At 36.0% G+C, this 24,278-nt stretch overlaps 3 protein-coding genes across 3 annotated transcripts; 2 read left to right on the top strand and 1 right to left on the bottom strand.

Moving 5' to 3' along the window:
* Positions 1 to 4,688: 4,688 nt before the first annotated feature.
* On the top strand, positions 4,689 to 5,228 carry LOC112033121 (GDSL esterase/lipase At4g26790). The gene has a single exon (XM_024065901.1). The coding sequence runs from the start codon at positions 4,689 to 4,691 to the stop codon at positions 5,226 to 5,228; it is 540 nt and encodes a 179-aa protein (XP_023921669.1).
* Positions 5,229 to 11,453: 6,225 nt separating this feature from the next.
* LOC112001130 (GDSL esterase/lipase At4g26790) lies at positions 11,454 to 11,993 on the top strand. Its single transcript, XM_024033299.1, has one exon. It carries the CDS (start codon positions 11,454 to 11,456, stop codon positions 11,991 to 11,993), a length of 540 nt encoding a protein of 179 aa, XP_023889067.1.
* Positions 11,994 to 14,348: 2,355 nt separating this feature from the next.
* Positions 14,349 to 15,945, bottom strand: LOC112001127 (protein translation factor SUI1 homolog 2). The gene is made up of 2 exons (XM_024033295.2): positions 15,852 to 15,945; positions 14,349 to 15,003 (listed from the first exon to the last, which is right to left on the bottom strand). The coding sequence occupies exon 2, from the start codon at positions 14,931 to 14,933 to the stop codon at positions 14,595 to 14,597; it is 339 nt and encodes a 112-aa protein (XP_023889063.1). The 5' UTR covers positions 14,934 to 15,003; positions 15,852 to 15,945; the 3' UTR covers positions 14,349 to 14,594.
* Positions 15,946 to 24,278: the final 8,333 nt, after the last annotated feature.

Below are 24,278 nucleotides of genomic sequence, written 5' to 3'. Positions count from 1 at the left end.
AATGAAAGTAAATCCATTAAAAAGAAGTAAAATAAGCACATTGATAAAATCAATCAAATAAAGAGCAATATCATATCAACGGAAAATGTTAAGACAACCTATCTATACAAATCACCAAAACCCCAAAAAACAGAGAAATGAAAGAACACAAAACATTGCCTACGAAGAGAGTTGTCGAGAACCAACCTCAATGAGCCGCCACCGCCTTTCGAAATCCATAGCCACCGGATCCCTATATAGCATGGTTTGAAGTTTTAGCCACCAGATCCCTCTTCCTTTCCTTTAGCAACATTTTCAACTTGGTTTTGTACTCTCTTTTTTTTTCTCGGATCGACAAACACATCCACTCAAATATCCCAAATTTCAAACCCAAGCCAAATTGTCAAGGCTTTTTCACATCCCAAATTGAGCTCAGTCACCGGACAACCTAGATACAACCAAAAACAGAGGAAGGAAAAACAGAAATAAAGGCATAGAGAGAGAAAGGGGAGGCCAACGACTGAGAGAGAGAGAAGGAGAGAGACAAGAAGAAGAAGAAGAAAGAGAAGAGAGCAGCTTTGAGAGACTAAAGACAGAAAATTGAGAAGAGTTAAAAGATGAGAAGGGTATTTTTGTCTTATAGGTAGCAAATTTTAACTTTTCGAAAACGTTTTTCTTTCCTCAGCAAAGATAGCTGCACGTGCAATTTATTTATTATTAATTTCCTTCTTAACGGGTGCTGTGCAGTGCAGCACCCGTTAACAGGAGATATAAAATATATGCTAGATTTATAAATTTTTTTTTTTTTTTTGAAGTGAATATATAGTGATTTTTAGCTAACTTTTAATTTTTATTAACAATAAAAAAAATATTTAAATATTATTGTCTTTTACTTTGGTATGTAAAGATGTAGCTTTGCCGCCCTTGTGCTCCTACCCGACTCGAATCCGGATTAATTGGAGCCTCTGCGGTTCTGGATACCGGGTGGTTTAACCAAAAAAAAAAAGATGTAGTCCTGTTTATGATAATTGTCGTGCACTCAAATTCTCTAATCATGAAGATCTCAAAATTTTTACGAAAACTTCAAATACAAAATCGCTTTTAATTGAGCAAAATTATTGGACAAAGACATCTTCACGCACTCTCTTATTCAAATTTCCCAGGTTTTGCAGTTGTAACTTGTAGTTTGCAAAGGCTATGGTGATAGTCAATATCTCTAATCCTGCACACATTTCCCTCAGGCTATAATCTTGTATTTAACGTTACATAAGATAATAGGTCGGAATTGATGGAATGTGTGTGTTGCAAACGCTTAGAGAGTGTTTGGTAAGTGTTTTCAAACAACAATTTTCAATTTTTAAACAACATTTTACGTATTTTCACACACTTTTTCACTCACACGTATTTTCACAAAAATTTTTTAATAACAATTTTCAGTTTTTAACCACATGTACCAAACGAACCCTTAATATTTAAAGTGAATTCTAAATTTCTTCGGTTAGAAATTTGGTAGAAAAAAAAGTGAGAAGTAAAATCAACGACTCTTATGTCACTAAGAGCATCCACAGCAGTGGATCTAAATTTTTAGCTTTTTAGCTACACAAAGTCACTTTATCTATTTTACCTACATACATACTTCAGCAGTGAATCTATTTTAAGTTTTCAACACAATAAAATAATATAAACATCACAATAAAATAATATACCACTACAATAAATAAATATTTCACTACCCAAAAAACATCCACACAACACCATCCACAACCACCTCTACCATCAACCACAGCCCACCACCACCACCACCCACCACCACCACCAGCCACCAGTTCACAGTTGAAAAAAGAAAAAAAAAAAACCAACCCAAATCAAACCCACAAATCCACAACCACCTCTACCATCAGCCACACCCCAACCACCACCACCACCACCACCGGCCACCAATCCACAGCAAGGAAAAAAAAAAAAAAAAACCAACCCAAATCGAACCCACAGCCACAAATCACAAATCGAACCCAGCCATCACAAATCGAACCCACACCGATACGACCCACCACCAGCAAAACGACCCACCACCACCACCATCTCCACTGTGACCCCTGAAATCCAGCAACCCAAACGCCGAAACCCACCAAACCCAAATCCAGCTACCCAAACATTGAAACCACACACCAATCTCAACCCCGATACCAACACACACTGGAGCACAACCACGACCCAGCAGCGGAGTGGAGGTGAGGGAAGCCACTTCGATCCACGAGCATAGAGCACAACCACGATCCATAGAAGGCCACTTCGATCCACGAGGCCGAAGCACAACCACGACCTAGTGGCCGGAGCACAACGTTGAGAGAGTGAGGTTGAGAGACATACCGGAGTTGAGAGAGTGAGATTGAGAAAGATGAGATGAGAGTGAATGAGAGAGAGAGAGAGAGGCACGGTGAGAGTGAGAGTGAACGAGAGAGAGAGAGAGAGAGGATTTTTTTAATAAAAAACCGGAATAAAATAATGTTATTTTTTTTAGCTCTCATGAACAGTGCACATCTATAAATAGATGTGCACTGTTCATGTGGAGCTAAAAAAAAAGGATATAGCTCCATTGCTGGAGCATCAATTTTGTGTTAGTATAGCTAAAATATAGTATTATAGCTTTATACCATCACTGCTGCAAATGCTCTAAGCAGCTTTTTCTTGGAGTGGCAAATGACATAATTGTCTTTAATACCTCATTGAGGTGGGTGTGTCTCTTGGCCCACATTCGGCCAAGTGGCCAAATCTTAGCCAACGCTTTTATATGATTGACAACCAAGATGCTTCCAAGTGGTGCGATGCTTTTAGTTGAGTTTATTTGTGAATTTGTAACAAGGAAAAATTGATATTAGAAAGGGAAAGAGTATGGAGAGATAGAGAGTGAAGAATGAGAATAGAGAGAGGCTATTATACAAGGTTGTTCTAAAATCGGTGTGAAAGTGTGTCAAAAAAATAGAGGTAGACAGTCACTATAATCTGATTTTAGGCAGTTATTCGACCCAAAAACCACTTTGCACCTAGTTTTGCTTCAGTTGACATGAATCGATCTTTAAAGAGAGTGCATTTGTGTGATTTTAATTTTCTTTTATTGTAGTGACTATTTGGATTATATTTATTCTATTGGCAAAAATAAGAATTCGTGCATACATCAAAATTATTTATTAAAAGGAATTGGTCCACGGGAGGTTTTCTTCCATTCTCGAGGACTATTTGCCATTGAAGTGGGGCGGATTCAATGGGACATTTTGAGAGAAATTACAAAAAAAAAAAAAAAAGAAAAAAAAAAGAGGGAGAAAATAAAATTAATATAAATTATTTATCGCATTTTAATTTGAAAATATAAATGATAACATTTTCTGTCCACTCAACAAATCAAATAATTTCTATGCATATTTAAGTGGAATAATATTATGGATTCTAGTTCACTCAATTGATAAAGTCTTTATCTCTAATGGTTGAATAAGAGATTTGGAATTCAATCTCGCCTACACTAAAAACTGATTTGTCTCTTGGTCAGATGATTAAAGTGGTTTAATTTGTTTTTTTTTCCCCTAAACCTTAGGTTATTAATTTGTTAATTTCATACGAATTTGTTATCTTTTTAAAACTTCAAAGTTTATTTTGTTACTTTTTAGTGAAGTCTGTAGTGTACCTTTGTGTTAGAATCTATTTCCATTTCTCTTATGTGTGTGTGTTTGTTTCTCAATATATATATATATATATATAATGAAAAAACATCCCTAAAGTAAAAAATGAAACTGAATCCATTATCTTTGGTTCTTCAATTATTCTGGTTTCTTAAGTGGATGGAAAATGATATTGCACATGATAAAATTTTAATAACCAAATTGACAAAAATCAACCCATTAGCATTGTATTAATTATTGACCCACACAATCACACTCATCTATACATAAATAATACATTAAGTGTCTACTTAATCAATGATATACTTGAACAATCTTTAACTTTACTTCCTTTTTTCTTGAATCAATAACTTTATAACAAGTTATTATAACATGATAACAATACACACACATATATACCAAACTTTTTGTATCTTAATCATTAAATTATATTATATTTATACTATACACACACATTCACTAAAACAACATTATGACAAAAATAAAAATTAATAATAACGCACACAACCAATGTCAGACACACACTCATTACTTTTAATATAATATAAATTTATAATAAAGAAAAAGATATTTACAACTCACAAATACTCACTTTTTACTTTTAAATGAATCTTGTTTTCATCATTAAAAAATTAGAATGAATCTAATAAATTATTTAAGGGTATCTTTGGTGTAAAATGGAATAATTATTAATAGTCATTTTATCATTTGGTACAAAATATTTTTTTTAAATAGTTGTGAATTTGTAATAATTATTCTTTATTGCATGTAATTGGGTTTTAAATTAATATATTTCTAAGCTATATTTTATAGTCAAACTTATGAATAGTTACTGTCATTGTGATTAAGTTTCTTAATGGTTCCTCCTCAAAAAAAAAAAGTTTCTTAATGGTTTTCTACCAGTTTCGGAAATATAGTCTGCTAAAATAGAATATAGTGTATTCAGTTACATGGTTAAAATTACTAGATCAAGTTTGATAATGAGAAATTTGTGGTTAGCTATAGGCTTATTCTCTTTATTACTTGCAGTCTGTAATGCCTCTATGGAAGGAATTGGAGTACTTTAAGGAATACCAGCAGGACCTGAGAGGATATCTTGGCAATGAGATTGCTAACGAAGTTCTAGGTGAAGCACTCTACCTGTTAAGCATTGGAACCAATGATTTCCTAGAGAACTACTATATACTTCCAAAAAAATCATTAGAGTTTTCCATCGAGGGGTACCATAATTTTCTAGTAGGTATTTGTGGAAATTTCATCACAGAGCTCTACAATCTTGAAGCTCGGAAGCTATCCATAACTGGGCTTCCTCCAATGGGGTGTTTACCATTGGAAAGAACCACAAATATCTTTCATGGGGGTGACTGTATAGAGGATTACAATAATGTGGCCAAATATTTCAATGAAAAGTTGAAGGGAATGATTGCAAATCTGAACAAGCAGCTTGCTGGAATCCGGCTGGTGCTTTCAAACCCTTACGATATTCTCTTAGAAATGATTCAGAATCCAGAATTTTTTGGTAAGCCTTTTGCAATCACAACTGGTTTGACATTGCATGATATGAATAACATATAGGTCCAGTAATATAATCTCATCTCATCAATTACCATAAAGGGTACAAATGACTAGTCTAGTAATGTAGTCGGTTTTGATGATCCAATCTGGTAGAACAAATATCTGGCATCAAGCAATCACATGGCCAGTGGTGTTATTAAATCCTTACCAAGTAAGGGAACAAATGTAACTATTTTTAATTAATAATAATACACACAACCAATGTCAGAGACACACTCACACACATATAATATAAATTTATAATAAAGAAAAAGATATTTACAACTCACAAATACTCACCCTTTACTTTTAGAGTTGAAGAGAGAGAGAGAGAGATGTGATATGTGATATTGTTTGGTTTTAGGATGGACTGACGTGTGTTGTTATTTGGTTTTGAGCTGAGCTAATATATGGTTAAGGTATGCAAAAATTAATCTCTCAATCAACTGCACAAGTGGAAATTCACTTTTTTAATTGGATCAATTAAAATTTATAATTAGATAGTTCCAATATTTATAAGATAAAGATGAAACATAAAGAGAGATAACGACCATTAGAGTATCACAAAAAGTAAAGATGAGTATTTTGAAGATTATAATTGAATATGTATATATAGCAAAACTTATTCTCAACCCATCACCTTTTTGGGTAGGGAAAATCCTTGAAAGTGGGTTCTTTGTCATCCCTATCCTCCAAGAAAGTATATGTCTGTCTCACATAGGTTGTATGCACCCAGTGCCTACAAGATTTTCGCCTATTATGAGTTTTCTAGGTATTAATTCTGCTTTGTTGCTTGCGTGAGTCCAATCCCATTCAACGCCCCACCATTCCAGACTTTTGCAATCTATGCCCAAGACATTCGTTACTACTTACAACTAAGTGCGGTAACCTACATACAAATGATACAATACATTTCACCAACTTATTAAGATAATAAGTCATTTTTGTTTTCACTTTAATACCACCACTGCCACAAATATGGATTTTTTTTTTTTTTTTGTTGTAAAATAACACTACTTTGCTAACAATTTTGTTAGTTAGATTCATTTCCAAACTATGTAGAAAACTAACATTTTGAGTCTTTTAGACTCAAGTTCACTGTAGTAACTTGAGTCTCATGCACTGGTAGAGCTGATGTGAAAAATTATCCATGTAGAACTCGAGTCTTTGCTCAAAATAAAACAAAAGAATGTTATTACACACACCTTCATCTCCTTACACTCACAACTTTAGCCTCAAGTCTCACCCTCTTCAGCTCCTCATGCTCACAGCTTCAGGTCTCACCTTCAATTTCTCACAGGTCTTCACTCCTCACAGGCCTGTATAGCATCCTTCCAAGTCTCACCTTCAAATCCTTCTAGTCTGTGTTCACTCCTTACATAAACATCTCACTAGGAAAACCAAACCCAAAACCAACAAACGCGTCAATTGGAGCCTGCACCAAAACCAACAAACACACCAATCGAAACCTAGAAAACCAAACCCAACAAACGCCCTAGCACCTCATCTTGATCATAAAATGCAAACCCAAACCCAACAAACTCATCCCGATCGAAACCCACCTCCAATCATAAACTGCAAACCTAACAAAATCATCCCGATCAGAACTTGCAAAGAGAGGGAGAAAATTCATGGGCTTTGATTTAGGGCTTGGACCAAGAAAAAGACAAGGAACAAGATTGAGAGAAAACCTCAGTGGTTAGCTTTGGCCTTGGAGGCCTGATTTGGGCTTGATCTAAAGAATAGGCTAGAGACTAGAGAGAAGAAGAGAGATTCAAAGGCGAAGATAGAGAGACAGGAGAAAAAAAAAATTGTCCGTAGCACATGAAATTCTAGTCGAGATATTAGTTTTCTAAATAGTTTAAAAATAATGCTAACTAATGAAATTGTTAGTACTTTGCCAACACATGAAATTCGAGTGTTAAATATGTTATTTTTCTAAATAGTTTGAAAATAGTGTTAACTAACGAAATTGTTAGTATTTAAACGAGGTACAACCCATGAGAGAGATTGTTTTCTAAAAAAAAAAATTTTAGAAAAGTAAGCTCTAAAAAATATGCCTTTTTTTAATTAAAATTTTCAGTTGATCCAAGATAGTTTTTTATTAACCACCTTTTTTTTTTTTTTTTTTTTTTTTTTTAAAGGAAGAACAAAAAAAAAAAAAAAAAAAAAAAAACCACTAAAGTCTAAGTTTCTGCTGGGACTTGGTCCTTGGGCTCCGAGGATGTTTTCTTTTCTTCCAAGCCCTTGCCCATTTCCTTAGGTGGCTCAGTGGGGAGGCTCTGATCACCTGGCTGGCCGGAATCCTTGGGAGGCTCAAGGATGACTGGGGGAGCTTGACCGACCAAAGGCTGCTCCAAGACCTCTGGGAGTTGTGTTGGAGGAGGGGGATCAGCCTCTGAAAGCTCTCGGATGTTTGGGTCATAAAAAATGCTCTTAGGCAGCCTTAGCTCCGAGTCAGCAGGCACTCCAGCAGCATCCAGCGCCTTGCCCCAGGTCATGTCGTAGTAGTCCCGGGCGACTAAAGCAAATTGCTCAGTAAGACCCTTTTCAGTCGTCTCCACTCCCAGTTGGTAGGCCGCTTTCTTTTCGGCCTCGGTCGCCTCCTTGGCCAGCTGAGTGTCCCTTTGAGCCTGCTTGGTAGCCTCTTTGGCCTTCTGGAGTTCGGCGCGAAGTTCCTTCACAAGCGCTTTCTCAGAGGCCAGATTGTTCTGAGTGTCATTCAGTAGCTTGTGTTGGGCTTCGGCCTGGGTCTCAGCATTTCTGAGACCAGCGTTGAGGCTATCCCTTTCCTGGGTCACCCCCTTTAGCTGGTCCGAGATCTGAGAGACCTCCTCCTTTAGGCTGCCCAATGCCTTTTCTGCCTCGGACCTAGAGTGGGCCTCCGCTTGGGCTTCAATGTAGGCTTTTCGATTCCACTCTTCGGCCACGAATACTTGCTGTGTAATCTGAACAAGTAAAATAATAGAGTTAGCATTAAATATAGGAAATTGATATTCTAACCAAAGAGCCGAATAAGCACACTTACCATGGCCAGGTCCCTCTTCAGGGACATGAAAAGATCATACTGGCTAAAACGCCTATATGATTCCATGTCGCGGGGGAGGAGCAGCGGTTACTCCAAAACTTCAGCTATCAGCCCCGCTCTGCTCCCGTCATAATTCCTAATAGAGGTCTCCCAAGAAAAAGAAACACCATCTAGTTCCAGCCTGGGAGACCACGTGCGTTGTCCTCGGCACACGTCGGCCATTGGAGGCTCCTCCCTCCTCTCCACGGAAAAGGCCCTCTTGTTGCGGTGGTCCTTTACCACCTTCTGCTGCTTGGTGGTCTTTGGGGGTACCACCACCTCCTGCTCCTCAGGCTCGAGAGGCCTCTTTTTCTTTAGATCCGGTATCGGTTTCAGGGCCGGATCAGAGACCTGAGGTGGGGGTGGGGGTGGAGGTAAGTTCACCACTGGCCGAGAAGTCCCCGTCCCCTTAGACTCAGCCTTATTCCCCCTTTTCTTCAGAAGAAGCTTTAAATCAGACATCTCTTCTTTTTCAGAAGAGTCCTCAGGAACTGTAGTCAGCAGAAGTGGTTGGCGGACGTAAGATTGCCTGTCGGCCTCCTCTTCGAAATCTGAAGAGGGTATTACCTGTACCCCCCCTGAAGCGTCCCCTTCAAATTTAAATTTGTCAATCTGTTCCTCCAACGAAGTGGATGAAGAGCCGACCCTTTCTCCTATGGCCACCGGTTCGAGAGGAACTTGTTGAACTAGTCAGATTAGCAAAGGAATGCCCTGGGGGTTGGGGTGTGGAACAGGCTCAAGGTTGTATGGCGCTAAAAAGTGTCGCCGAGCGACGTCTATTCGCCGCAGACGGTGATCACCCTGTGTAATGGCGTTGCCAGCTGGCTGGATGTCTGCTTTCTTGGGCGTATAGCCGAGTATGAGAGGGATGGACCGGAGTTGTCCGTCTTCACTTACAAATATCTCTGAGCGTAGTAGATAATTAAGGGCGGGGGCGTTGATAAGACTGAGCCGAGGAGCAGTATGTGCCTTATCTATAAACAAACAAACAAACAAACAGATCTGGTCAGAAGATTGAAATATGATGACATAAAAAAAAAAAAAAGGTTATAAAGAATGAAGATCCTATGACTATTGTTAGAAATCCTATGTCTAAGAAGTCACACTTGGCTCTCCTGGCTCGGTCGGACAGTGTAGACCATCATGCCATGCGCCCGAGACGATTAAATAGTCATCTTTCATCCCTTTATTTGATTTGGGAAGGCAGGAGAACAATCTAACGATGTCGGATCGGGATTTAAGGTAGTATCCCGCCCCTTTTTGGCTATGACATTCATACATATATGCCAAGTCATGCCAGGTCAGCCCTAGTCCTAACTGTGCGTTCAAGACATCGATGGCTCCTAGTATCCTAAAGGTGTTAGGCGCGCACTGCTCAGGAGAGAGCTTGTGGTTGCGAAGGTAGTTTAAAGTAATGGAACCCATTGGGAGGGTCATTCCCCCTTCAATGAAGGCTATTATTGGGATTACGACCTCTCCCTCTCTTTGGGCCGTTAGTATCCGCTCCAGAGGGCAATATCTCAGACTCACCCCCTGCGGTATACCATAATTTTGCTTAAATTCCTCTATCAACGCCAGACTATCGACGAGATGTTGGAATTTGCCCATTCTTAGAGAACAACTGAAGCAGTGGACAGGAAATGGGTTTTGAGGGTAGAAAATATTAGCTGAGAAGAAAATAAAGGATCAGGAGGTGCCGAAACTTACATAAACAAGATTGGAGTATAATCCCTGGACTCGAAATGGATTCTTGGTGGATCCTGGAAGCGAAGAACACGGAAATCCGAAGAAGCTTGAAAGGTTTTGAATGAAAGAACTCTCTGGGTATTCTGAGGATGTGTAAAGTAAAGAAAAGTAACCTCCTCTAGGGGTTTATATATGGGGACAAGTGAAAGGGTGTAATTCATCCCGTCCAAATCCCGAAAAAGAACCCTGTCCGTTGGATCAACAACCCACCGTTGGATACAAAGGACAAAACGCCGCCTGGAGTAATTAATACAGCGCTTTGGGAATACGAAACTAACAGCGGCAATAATGAAGTGCTTGTCTCTATGCTCGCGCGCGTGTAAACGGGGGTATTTATGACTTCCCTCTTTTAAATTTCTTTATTTTTATTTCTTTTTCCTTACGTGGTAGATCAAAATCTTATTCTTTCTCCTCGGATGCGAGGGAAAAATTAAAATTTTGAGGGGCTATTGTGGGGGGAAAAGGGCCCAATCTAACATAGTGGGCCGAGAGCCCATATGAGAGCTACTGTGCGATCGAGAAGAAGGAGATGGTAAGGGCAAGGCCCATCTGGAAGTGGGACCCTCAGAGGGAAGAGTGATTACAATCCGAAGAGGTCATCTTCTATCCGAGAAGGTTATATTCCTCTGACGTGAATAGTATAGATCAATTGAACGTATAAAAGGTCAAGATGATCTTCCGAGGACTCCTCCTGATCAAGATAAGCTCTAAGTACACTGGGAGACGATAAGGATGGAGAAATATCTAAAGGGAAAGCTGCTACCACCGTATTTAATGCTCTGCAGCAACTTTTCTGGTCGCATTTATGTGGAGAAGACCCCTGAACAGTGTATCCTCACCTACCCCCACTCACACAGAGCTAAAGGAGATGCTTGACATGACATATACTCAAGTAGACTCACGGATGAGGTACAAGTGGACGATGAAGATAAGGAGAAGGGAGGTTATATAAAGGAAAGAAGCTCCTAACGTGAAGGGGGAGAAAAAAAACAGAGAAGGAGAAAGAGGAGAAACTTGACTGTAACCCTAAGATCTATGTTCATCAGATAATCAATAATATAGCTCTTTGGATATCTATTCTTTACGTGTAAATTCATGTTAGCTTGTGCTTGAAAGTTGTGATTCGTTGTTGTTGATTCCATACTTAACCTAGCTCTTTCACTCATACTCTACAAATTCATTTTTTTGGGCTTGGGCCACAAATTCTAACCCTACAAATATATTTCTAAGCTATATTTTATAGTCAAACTTATGAATAGTTACTGTCATTATGATTAAGTTTCTTAATGGTTTTCTACCAGTTTCGGAAATATAGTCTGCTAAAATAGAATATAGTGTATTCAGTTACATGGTTAAAATTACTAGATCAAGTTTGATAATGAGAAATTTGTGGTTAGCTATAGGCTTATTCTCTTTATTACTTGCAGTCTGTAATGCCTCTATGGAAGGAATTGGAGTACTATAAGGAATACCAGCAGGACCTGAGAGGATATCTTGGCAATGAGATTGCTAACGAGGTTCTGGGTGAAGCACTCTACCTGTTAAGCATTGGAACCAATGATTTCCTAGAGAACTACTATATACTTCCAAAAAAATCATTAGAGTTTTCCATCGAGGGGTACCAGAATTTTCTAGTAGGTATTTGTGGAAATTTCATCACAGAGCTCTACAATCTTGGAGCTCGGAAGCTATCCATAACTGGGCTTCCTCCAATGGGGTGTTTACCATTGGATAGAACCACAAATATCTTGTTTGGGGGTGACTGTATAGAGGATTACAATAATGTGGCCAAATATTTCAATGAAAAGTTGAAGGGAATGATTGCAAATCTGAACAAGCAGCTTGCTGGAATCCGACTGGTGCTTTCAAACCCTTACGATATTCTCTTAGAAATTATTCAGAATCCAGAATTTTTTGGTAAGCCTTTTGCAATCACAACTGGTTTGACATTGCATGATATGAATGACATATAGGTCCAGTAATATAATCTCATCTCAACAATTACCATAAAGGGTACAAATGACTAGTCTAGTAATGTAATCGGTTTTGATGATCCAATCTGGTAGAACAAATATCTGGCATCAAGCAATCACATGGCCAGTGGTGTTATTAAATCCTTACCAAGTAAGGGAACAAATGTAACTATTTTTAATTAATAATAATGCACACAACCAATGTCAGAGACACACTCACACACATATAATATAAATTTATAATAAAGAAAAAGATATTCACAATTCACAAGTACTCACTCTTTACTTTTAGAGTTGAAGATACAAAGATAGTTAGAGAGAGAGAGAGAGAGAGGGGGAGAGAAATGTGATATGTGATATTGTTTGGTTTTAGGATGGACTGACGTGTGTTGTTATTTGGTATTGAGCTGAGCTGATATATGGTTAAGGTATGCCAAAATTAATCTCTCAATCAACTGCACAAGAGGAAATTCACTTTTTTAATTGGATCAATTAAAATTTATAATGAGATAGTTCCAATATTGATAAGATAAAGATGAAACATAAGGAGAGATAACGACCATTAGAGTATCAAAAAAAGTAAAGATGAGTATTTTGAATATTATAATTGAATATGTATATATAGCAAAACTTATTCTCAACCCATCACCTTTTTGGGTAGGGAAAATCCTCGAAAGTGGGTTCTTTGTCATCCCTATCCTCGAAGAAAGTATATGTCGGTTGCCTGCAAGATTTTCGCTTACAAGATTTTCGCCTATTATGAGTTTTCTAGGTATTAATTCTCCTTTCTTGCTTGCGTGAGTCCAATCCCATTCAACGCCCCACCATTCCAGACTTTTGCAATCTATGCCCAAGACATTCGTTACTACTTACAACTAAGTGCGGTAACCTACATACAATACATTTCACCAACTTATTAAGATAATAAGTCATTTTTGTTTTCACTTTAATACCACCACTGCCACAAATATGGATTTTTTTTGTTGTAAAATAACACTATTTTGCTAACAATTTCGTTAGTTAGAATCATTTCCAAACTATTTAGAAAATTAACATCTCGAGTCTTTTAGACTCAAGTTCACTGTAGTAACTTGAGTCTCATGCGCTGGCAGAGCTGATGTGAAAAATTATTCACGTGGAACTCGAGTCTTTCCTCAAAATAAAACAAAAGAATGTTATTACACACCTTCATCTCCTTACACTCACAACTTTAGCTTCAAGTCTCACCCTCTTCAGCTCCTTATGCTCACATCTTCATGTCTCACCTTCAATTTCTCACAGGTCTTCACTCCTCACAGGTTTGTATAGCATCCTTCCAAGTCTCACCTTCAAATCCTTCTAGTCTGTGTTCACTCCTTACATAAACATCTCACTAGGAAAACCAAACCCAAACCCAACAAACGCGTCAATTAGAGTCTGCAAAACCAAAACCAACAAACACACCAATCGAAACCTAGAAAACCAAACCCAACAAACGCCCCAGCACCTCATCCCGATCATAAAATGCAAACCCAAACCCAACAAACTCATCCCGATCGAAACCCACCTCCAATCATAAACTGCAAACCTAACAAACTCATCTTGATTGGAACTTGCAAAAAGAGGGAGAAAATTCATGGGCTTTGATTTGGGGTTTAGACCAAGAAAAAGATAGGGAACGAGATTGAGAGAGAACCTCAGTGGTTAGCTTTGGTCTTGGAGGCCTGATTTGGGCTTGATCTAAAGAATAGGCTAGAGACTAGAGAGAAGAAGAGAGATTCAAAGGCTAAGAAACAGAGAGAGAGGAGAAAAAAGAAATTGTCCGTAGCACATAAAATTCGAGTCGAGATGTTAGTTTTCTAAATAGTTTGAAAATAATGCTAACTAACAAAATTGTTAGTGCTTTGCCAACACATGAAGTTCAAGTGTCAGATACTCGAAATGTTATTTTTCTAAATAGTTTGAAAATAGTGCTAACTAACAAAATTATTAGTATTTAAAGGAGATACAACGCATTGGGGGAGATTGTTTTCCCAAAAAAAAAAATTTAGAAAAGCAAGCTCTAAAAAATATGCCTTTTTTTAATTAAAATTTTCAGTTGATCCAAGATAGTTTTTTATTAACCACTTTTTTTATTTTTGTACTACCAAGCAAACAGAAGATTTTCCAACAAAACAAACCGTCTAGCGTTGGTGTTAAAATGCCAAAAAATCCCCACGAACATCAACCTAAAATCGTAAAAAATAAAACACTTGGAAAAAATAATAATTTTGTTTGTAGACTTGCTAAAATGCTAATGCAAGAAATCAATAACCACAAGCTAATATAATAATCCGGGCGAACAAATAGCAGCAACCAACACATCAGAGAGAGAAATTTAAAAGAAATAGCATCCAATAAGATTAATATTGTAGGTTTATCATCCCAAACAACTGAAATCCCCATCAACTTAAAATAACAAAGCAAGACCTAATACAAACTTGTCTAAATCAATAGCAAACTAATATACGAGGGGTCCAGTAAACCCCACATATATTTTATAGCCAGTACCCAAAATAGGTATTATTAGCAAACAAACCCACAAACTCCAATCATAATTATTATTATTAATACACCAGATCCTTAAAAGCCATGAATCTTAATCTGATCCTTCTGCACAATCCCAGCCTGAACAAGAAACTGAGACACGTTCTTGCGCTGATCACCTTGCAGTTGGACAATCTTGCCTAGTGCCTTGTCCTGCACTACATTCCCGTTACAACAAAACTGTTTCTTGATGTCCTTGAGGATCTTGTCGTAGCTGAAAGTCTCCTTGAGGCCTTGCACAGTGGTCAGGCACTTTTTCCCATTTCTCTGCTGGATGCGTATATGAACATACCCTTTAGCTCCAGGAGCATCCGAGTCTTTGGCGTCAGCAAATGGGTCGAACGCTGAGGGAATCTGAACTTCTAGATCAACCATGTACGTTTTTTGATGTGAACTTTGAAACTTCCAAGAAAGCTTCTCTCTTTAGCGCAAGTGCACACGAAATCTGAAATTAATCAACAATATACATAGTCAATTGCTATTGCTCCCAGAAACAATACCAGAAAATAAATCCCACAATACACAGCCTTAAGGCTCTTAGATCTAATTTAGTCCCCCTTTCAACAACAACAACAACAACAACAACAACAACAAGAAGAGCCAAATTTTAGCCCCAAAACTTTGAATCTTCACCAATCTAATCAAGCTCATTTAATGTATTTATTTCCGTCATTCTATTTAATCCAAAATCACCCTTTTGTGAAAGATTACAATTTTGATTTCAGATGGGCATAGCAGAGTTAAAGTAAGGAGAAAACATAAGCTCAACCACATATATCTAAACAAAAATCTACACATATGCATACATACATATCACCAGACCCTACCAAACTTGAATTAGAACAACCTAAGCCTTATCGCGCCACACACACACATCTGTGTCTTCATATTTCTTCTTGTTAACAATATTCACGAGAGAGAACAAAGGATCATCATAATATACACAAACACACACACGCACACAACCTTCCAAACAATTTATATGCCCCACTTGCAATATTTTCTTCACAATTTACGTAAACCCCACGAAGCCTATCGCAATAAGATCTTGTTTCCTTCGATTATACGCATGATGATGATATATATTTAAACCCCCCCCCCCCCCAAAAAAAAAAAAAAAAACACCAGACTTGGGTCAAAACAATAATTGCAGCTCTGTCTGGACCTTAATATCACACTAACAATCAAATAAAACAAAAGCCAAAAAATAACCCAGAAATCATTCAAGCATATGCACAATTTCACAAACATGTAAGGCAAAAATTTGTGAGAGAGAGAGAGAGAGAGACTCACATGAGATTGTATTGATTATGAGAAAAAGAAAGGAGGCTGCGTTGGGTATATATAGTGGTTGGGTGCGTGTGAGTTTTCCTCCTTGGCCACCAAGTCTAATAGGTGCTAACTATGGTTACCTAGATACAGGGGACCTTGGATAAGGAAAGTTAATGTCACACGTGGATGGTGGAGATGGGGGGTGTTGGAATTTTTGGAGGGTTCAGATTTGTTTGCGTGTGGATTATATTATTTTTTTATTTAATTTAATAGTACTATTTGGGTTAAAGAAGGAAAATGTAATTCCTATGGAGTGCGTCGGTTGAACGCACCAGATTGGCATATATTTGTGAGAAGATAAAAGTGGGGTCTACAAGAACAATCCAGATTCCACCAGAAATAAAATAAATAATTATGGAAAGAGAAACAACGCGTTGTGTGGCTGCGTGCCAACCAAATTGGAATATATTTAATAGGTTGTGTTATTATTATGGTAAGCCTGAATTTTTTTTTTTTTTTTTTGAGGTGGTGGTAAGCCTGATTGTCTTTTTCCAACAAAAAAAGAAGAAGAAGAAAGAAAAAAAAAAAGAAAGAAAGAAAGAAGGAAAGAAGAAGAGGAAGAAGTAAGCCTGATTTTATTGGTAAATTTAAATGAGTAATGTCAATTATCATAGATATATATATTTTTTTAAGTAAAGGTGATTAAATTTTTTTGAAAAAGTAAAAATAGTTAATTAGCTTATTCATAGACCTCATTGTATTATTTCAATTATATACAATACTTTAAGAAATTTTTTTTTTTAATTTAAACTAAATAAATTATACTTAAACAAACTCTTAATAGGTAATAGGTTATAATATTATTATAGTAAGCTTTTTTTTTCTTTTTTGTTTTTGAGGTGATAGTAAGATTGATTTTATTGGTAATTTTAAATGAGTAATGTCATTATTTTAGATAATTAAAAAAAAAAAGTAAAGGTGGTTAATTGATACTATTTTCATCATATACTAAACATAATAGGTTACGAAAATAATATTAAAAATTTTATATATATTTTTAATTAGAATACACACTTAACCTTTGTGAGAGTGCTTTTTTTTCTTAGCACAAGGGCCCAAGTAGAGATAAGGATCCCGGGCCCAAATACTTGTTATTTTGGTGGACTGGGCTTGGTTCACCGCAGCTAAATGGGGCTGATTACGAACCAAGTTGTGCGCAAGTCATATAAAGCTCCTCAAGATGAAAAATGCAATTCCTCTTAGTACCCTGGGGCGTACTGTCGTGGGATCCCGGGCATACTGTCGTGGGATCCCGAGGCGTATTAGGCCTGTAAGAACCCAGAATCTCTGGTTCTCTGAGCTATATGATCTTTTCCATGTTTATTATGTAATAGAGCTTTGTCCTTTCCCTTTTTCTCTATGGGTGCTACATAAAAAAAACAAAACACACTACACATATCTTCAAATAATTGTTAGTTTCTTAGATTAGGACATACATTTTAATACATATACATATATGTAAATGAGTTCCATGAGGATGATTCTGCCACGAGGATCCTGGCCCCAATTCTCACAGACTTGGTGCTTTTGCACAAGACTTGTGGGATTTGGAACTCAAGTCCGAGTGGCTTTGCTTGAGCTTTGCCTTCCAAGATAGTTAGATGAGGAGGATTTTAGCAAGAAACAGTAAAGGAAGACAATGCAATAAAGAAATGCACGAAATAATTGTTAGAGATCCTCAAATCAATAATGAGGTATTTCATTATTTTCTTGATTGTGGATATGCTCACTAAGACGTGATACAAGGTTCAACTAAGTTCAAAAATTACAGACTTTGATAGCTATTCAAGCTTCCAAGACTTGCAAAGTTTGAATTTGTTGAATCCGAGTATGTGCTATAGTGGCAGTCTCTGGGATACCGGGAGCGGTTCCTCTGTTTTCTTTTGTTTTTACAGAGCTTTTCCTATAGTTCTATATTCACATGATACAAGGTTCAACTAAGTTCAAAAGTTACAGACTTTGATAGCTATTCAAGCTTCCAAGACTTGCAAAGTTTGAATTTGTTGAATCCAAGCATATGCTATAGTGGCTGTCTCTGGGATACCGGGAGCAGTTCCTCTGTTTTTCTTGAGTTTTACAGAGTTTTTCTTAACGATTTTTCTGTGATTTTCTATTGCTACATCATGCCTTCTTTTATAGCACAGATCGAGCTCTAGGGTACTGGTGATTTCTCCCTTTTGCCCCTTAGAGTTTGTCCCGTGCTTGGTTGCTTCAAGATTATGTCTTTTCCTTTTCTTCATAGTTTCTTTCTTTTTGTTGCGATGAGATGAAAGTCTCCCAGCTAGCCTCCTATTTCCAGATTTTCCCGTTGGTTGACCTGAGGCGCTTTGGCTTTTCTTGCTCCAGCTTTCCCAGCTTTTCCCAGTTGTACTTTCTTTGTCTTTTTCTTCAAATGGTTGGAACCAAAGCCCTGCGTTTTGCTTTGTACTTCCACTGCATGTCTGGGTTATTAGGTCCACGTGCCTTTTGTCTCTTTTCTCTCTTCAAATCTGCTTTAATTCACTTTAGCTGTGCTGCACGTCCTGAGGATCCCGTGCCTCTGGCAGCCTCTGGGATCCCGTCCCAGCTCTTTCACTGGAATTTGCTGGACTTTTTAATGGCCTTTTTTGCTGGAAATCTGAACATATATAAGGCCTTGATGTTGATTCTTCTTGCTGCACAAATTGGGCCTTCTTTATTTTTTTATGGAGTGGGCTTTATTGTGAAATTTTGGACCTCAACAACCTTTAACATTTAGGGTGTTGAAAAAATAATTGTCTAATTTATATTTTTGGTTAATATTTTATATAAAAAATTAATAAAATAAAATAAAAACTCATTTAAACGCATATTCGGAGAACATAAGCCAACTTGTCCGTGAAAGGCAAATATTCTTAGCGACTAAGGAAGGTGTAGTGTACAGAGTACAGACTACAGTGTACTTGTTCATTGATTCAACCACGAAAGGCAAATATTCTTCGCAGATAACCGATAAAATAAATATGCTTATAAAAAAAAACTGATAAAATAAATAAATAAGAAATGCTATGTCTATAATATTTTAACAATAAATTATAGATGGTTTAGTTGTTACTAGTTGTTAGTGGTGGAGAAAAAAAGTGCAGCTGTGAAGGTAGATTTTTTTTTTTTTTCAAATTATTCTTTCTAGTATTTGTATAAGAACAAAACTTAGTTACAGAATTACAGTAACTTAGGTGCTATTCCTTAAATTTTTCCTTTAAAATTCAGCTATGTGGTTACTTAACTAAAATATATACTTCCATTTTATGAGTAAAAATTCACATAATATAATCTTAAGAAGGAAATCTAAAGAACAACACCTAAATACTGTACCTAAATCTTACTTATCGTAGAATATATTCTAATTTTTGTTAAGGCAAGTATGAAGTCTCTCTCTCTCTCTCTCTCTCTCTCTCTCTCTCTCTTATATATATATATATATATATATATATATATATATACAGACACACACACTAACCTTAAGCACACGCTCATGCGCGTGCTCAAGGACTCTTTTATTTTTTTGAGTAAAGGTTAATAATTTGCATTTATTATAATTTAAAAAATATATTTTTTATTTTTCAAACAAATAAAAAAGAAAAATTTTAGAGATAACAATAATTGTAAATTTTTTTTTTGAACATGAAGGGAGAGAATTCATAAATTTTAGGAATTCTATTTTTGAATTCAAAATTAAATTTATTATTTTACATTTATGACCCTATTTTTAAATGAAGCTATCCTTCATTATGAGGGTATTTTTGAACCATATAAAAGTTTTTTTTTTTTTTGAGAAAAATATAAAAGTTTAATTGAAAAAAAAAAATCCCCTTATATATAGGATAGATATACTCCCCTGCTTAAAAAAAAGTAAAAATGTTTTATTTTGTTTGTAATAAAATAAGATATGGAATTACTTACCATAGATCAGCCATATACGATAAAGATTACACTATCCAGTGTTACACAATATTTTCTAATTACTACTTTAATATGCTATGCCTATTTGAAATCCAATATCTTTAATAATATGCACTGAATTCCTTCTCAAAAAAAAAAAAAAAAAAAAAAAACCCTTACTATAAGTACATAACTTTTTCACAACTATTGATATGACTTAGTTTATGATGCATGTATAATAAAAATAGTGTTAATAGTAAGTCTATATAAAAGTATTGTAGTTGTAATAAAAACTTGACACTTGAACAAGTCGTGAAGATCTGTGAAAAGTATTGTATCTTTAAAATTGCTCAATTAATTGACCTTGACTGTGATGTAAAGAGAGTAATCTTGTAAGAAAGATTAGTAGATTATATATTAAAAGCTCGTTTCTTTCTTATTTTCATTATTGTTTTTTTTTTTTTTTTTTGGCTCTTAAGAAACCAAGACTGAAAAGCCATAAAATAGATTTTTCTAATTTCACTTTACATGCAATTGAGAGATACATTTATTAAAAAAACCAAACTAGAAAGACGGAGCTCGTATAGAGAGAGATCTAAATAAAATATATGCAAGATTTATACATTTTAATACATAAGTGATTACCCCCTTTTTTTAAAAGTGTATTACATAAGTGATTTTTAGCTAACTTTAAATTTTTATGAACAATAATAAAAAAAAAACATTTAAATATTATTCTGTCTTTTATTTTGGTATGTAAAGATGCTGTCCGGCTGGTTATGATAATTGTCGTGCACTCAAATTCTTTAATCATGTAGATCTCAAGAAATTTTACTAAAACTTCAAGTACAAAATCGCTTTTAATTGAGCAAAATTAATTGGCCAAAGACATCGTCACCCGCTCTCATATTCCCAGGTTTTGTAGTTGTAAACTTGTAATTTGCAAAGGCTATGGTGATAGAGACCAGACTTGCAATGCGATTGGGCACCTCTAAAACACATGTTCCATTGCTTCTTTCTTCAAATTACTTAGGAAACTCTGTGGACGATAGTGGAAACCTTTTGATTTAGACTTCACAGGTCGCTAGTATTTGCCATGCTAATTCCTATATCAATATCTCTAATGCTGCACACATTTACCTCAGGCTATAATCTTGTATTTAACATTACATAAGATAATGGATCGGAATTGATGGAATGTGTGTGTTTCAAACGCTTAATATTTAAAGTGAATTCTAAATTTTTACTCTTAGAAATTTGGTAGTAAAAAAATAATAATAATGAGTAAGAAGTAAAATCAACGATTCTCATGCCACTAAGTGGCTCTTTCTTAGAGGGACAAATGACATCATTGTCTTTAACACCTCATTGAGGTGGGTGTGGCTCTTGGCCCACATTCGGCCAAGTGGCCAAATCTTAGCCAACCCTTTTATATGATTGACAACCAAGATGCTTCCAAGTGGTGTGATGCTTTTGGTTGAGTTTATTTGTGAATTTGCAAAAAGGAAAAATTGATGGTAGAAAGGAAGAGAGTATGGAGATTGAGAGTGAAGACTGAGAATAGAGAAAAGCTATTATAAAAGGTTGTTCTAAAATCCATGTGAAAATGTGTCCAAAAAATAGAGGTAAACAATCACTATAATCTAATTTTAGGCGGTTATTCGACTTGAAAACCACTTCACATCTAACTTTGCTTCGGTTGACACAAATAGACCTTTAAAGAAAATGCAGTGGTGATTTTATTACTCTGCAAGATTACTCTTAAACTCATTTTAATTTTTTGTTATTGTAGTGTCTATTTGGATTAAACTTATTATATTGGCAAAAATTAGTATTCGTGCGTACATAAAAATTATTTCCTAACAGCAATTGGTCCACGGAAGTGGGGATTTGGCGGAACCTTCTAGGGAAAGTAATAAAAAGATAAAAAGGCGAAGGGGACAAAATAAAATTAATATAAATTTTTATCACATTTTAGTTTGAAAATATATATGATAACATTTTCTATCCACTCAACAAACTAAATCTAATAGACCAATTTGGTTATTTCTCTAACTTGAGAGATTAAAAATTTTCAGATAAGAAAATGGATCAATTTAATAGGATAAATTACATCAAATTTCCCGTAAGCTTTATCAAGATTTCTTGCCATATAGGACGTTGTATGCATGATACTTCACCTAATGCTTTCTCTTTTGAAGCCGAGGATCTTATTATGGATTTTTTATTTTTTATTTATTTTTATATAACTGAAAATCTAGCAAAAACAAGACTTTGTTTTTATTTGAGATTTAGGCGTCTGGAGGACCAAAGCCATTTTTCATTACTCAAATTAATTAACAACTCATTAGCACTTTATAAAGGAGTAACATTCATAGTAACCATACAAAAAAGTGCATGAGATTTTCGATGAGCTAGCCTATTTATGTTGGGTGCACTGTACCATGAGTCCAGCCCACTTGTAATAGACATGCTCATTAATGAGCATGTCTTTCATGTTTCTTAACTTTTCTTTATTAAGTACAAAAGTCAGCCTGAGTTATTGGGGTTTGTTGGCTTCGGCGTGTTGGACCCGCTGAAGGAAGAAAGAAAAGAAAGAAGCAAAAGGCAAAGGTCATTCGGCGAAGGAAGAGTTGAAGAAAAGAAATTGGTTGAACCAAAGTCAAGATAAGTTGGCTTGCATTTATTGTTAACTGATGTGAAGAGTGTGAAAGGGAGAAAAGAAGGAAAAGATGAGGAAATAAAAGGAGAGGCCATTCGGTCATTTGGAAGTGTGAAGAAGTGAAGTCCCAGTTAGTGAGACTGAGGACTGTGCAATTTTGAAGAACTGTGTGAGTGAGAGTAAGCAAAAGAGAAGAAAAAAATATAGAGCGCAAGAGAAAATTAGGAGATATATATAGTATAAAAGAGAGAAGTGAAAAGAAAAAAAGAGTTTTTTTTACTCAAGTTCTATCTCTAAATGTTGTAATCTCTATTTAATATATTGAAATTATTCAGAATTTGCCCTATGTTTTTTCCCTTTAAGAAGAAAGAAACTCCACATAAATCTTTATATTCTTGTGTGAGTTGTGCTTGTTGAAATTTATTCACAATTATATAAAATTTTTCCCAACAATTTATTGGGTAAAATCTTTCTATTAACCTTCTGTCAATGGAACATGCACCGGTTGCAATCAAGTAATGGGGAGGAACTATTAATTGGACTTGGAAAAATAGAGGTTCAAAGAGTAAACTTTACTAGAAAAGTTTGGACTATTCCTCTTTTTTTTTTTTAATAAAAAAAAAAAAAAAAATTCCACACTTACAACCATGCATTCTAAGTTTGAACCGTTCATGCATGCGAATCCATGTGTTTTGGCATGAATATTTGAAATTCATGCTACTCAAGAAAACACGGATGTGCTTCGACTTTCACGGGGAGATTTAAAATTCTGGGCAGGAAATCACTTAATTCAAAAAATCAGCCGTATGCTGGCACCTGAGCAAATGTGATGAAAATTTACATGTGCCTCCTACGAGCACATTGGATCTCAGTCAGAAACCCTCCCAACCAGCTGTTGATGAACAATCCACCAGGTTCAAAGCACACGTAGAAAGGCCAAATCATAAGCTATGATACATTAAAGAAACCCTAAATGAGTTCTTTTTTATTAACATTGACTACATGACACAACACAAAGCTGGCTGGTAAGGACAATGAATTGGATATGCGCCATTATACATCAAGATAGTATTTAAAGAGAGAGGGGGGGGGGGGGGGGGGGTAACACTAATGGCACAAAACATATTTGAAACTACAGCAACTGGCACCACAGACCTCAATTTTGCGCTCATGGTCTCACACCTTTTGCAAAGCCATGTTTTTTGCAGATCATCCTTTAAAAAAAGTGAAAATATGGTAAGTTCAAGGTCAATCCAAGAAGGATAAGAGAACCTCATATAAAAAAAAACAGAATAAACTAATAGTGAGAGATACCAACAAAACCTAACTATTGAAGATATTAACAAATTTGAAATACTTACATATTTATGTTGATGTTGTAACTTCAAATCTTTAACAAGCTTAATAAGAACTCCAAGAATCTGCTCTAAGACCTAGTTAGGGCCCAGAGAAAAAAGGTCAAAATCATCATAGACAAGTTTTCCTAGTAAAAAAGGTGCATGAAAAAAGTCAACATTATATAAATATCTCATTCACATACATTATAGTATTCAGCACATTTTCTATCTGCAGCATAGAGATCCTCTCGCAAAGCTGCTTCTTCCCTTTCAATCTCCTCAATTATCAACTTTACCCTGAAAATAGTGAAAGAAGATAGTGCAGTAAACTAAGGCCTATATTTGCTAGGTATTCTGTCTTTCAAGTTCCAAACCATTTGCCTCTTGACTATTTTTTTGTTTGTCAAAGTTACTTTCTTGTCAAGCAAATTTGAGAACAGCCAACACCTCCCCCCCCCCCCCCCCCAAAAAAAAAAAAAAAAAAACACA

The sequence above is a fragment of the Quercus suber genome, unplaced genomic scaffold (genome assembly GCF_002906115.3).
Source record: "Quercus suber isolate HL8 unplaced genomic scaffold, Cork oak 2.0 scaffold_219, whole genome shotgun sequence".
In the NCBI taxonomy this organism is placed as follows: domain Eukaryota; kingdom Viridiplantae; phylum Streptophyta; class Magnoliopsida; order Fagales; family Fagaceae; genus Quercus; species Quercus suber.
The sequence above is the reverse complement of the archived record's forward strand: the minus strand, read 5'-3'. Positions and strand labels throughout refer to the sequence as shown.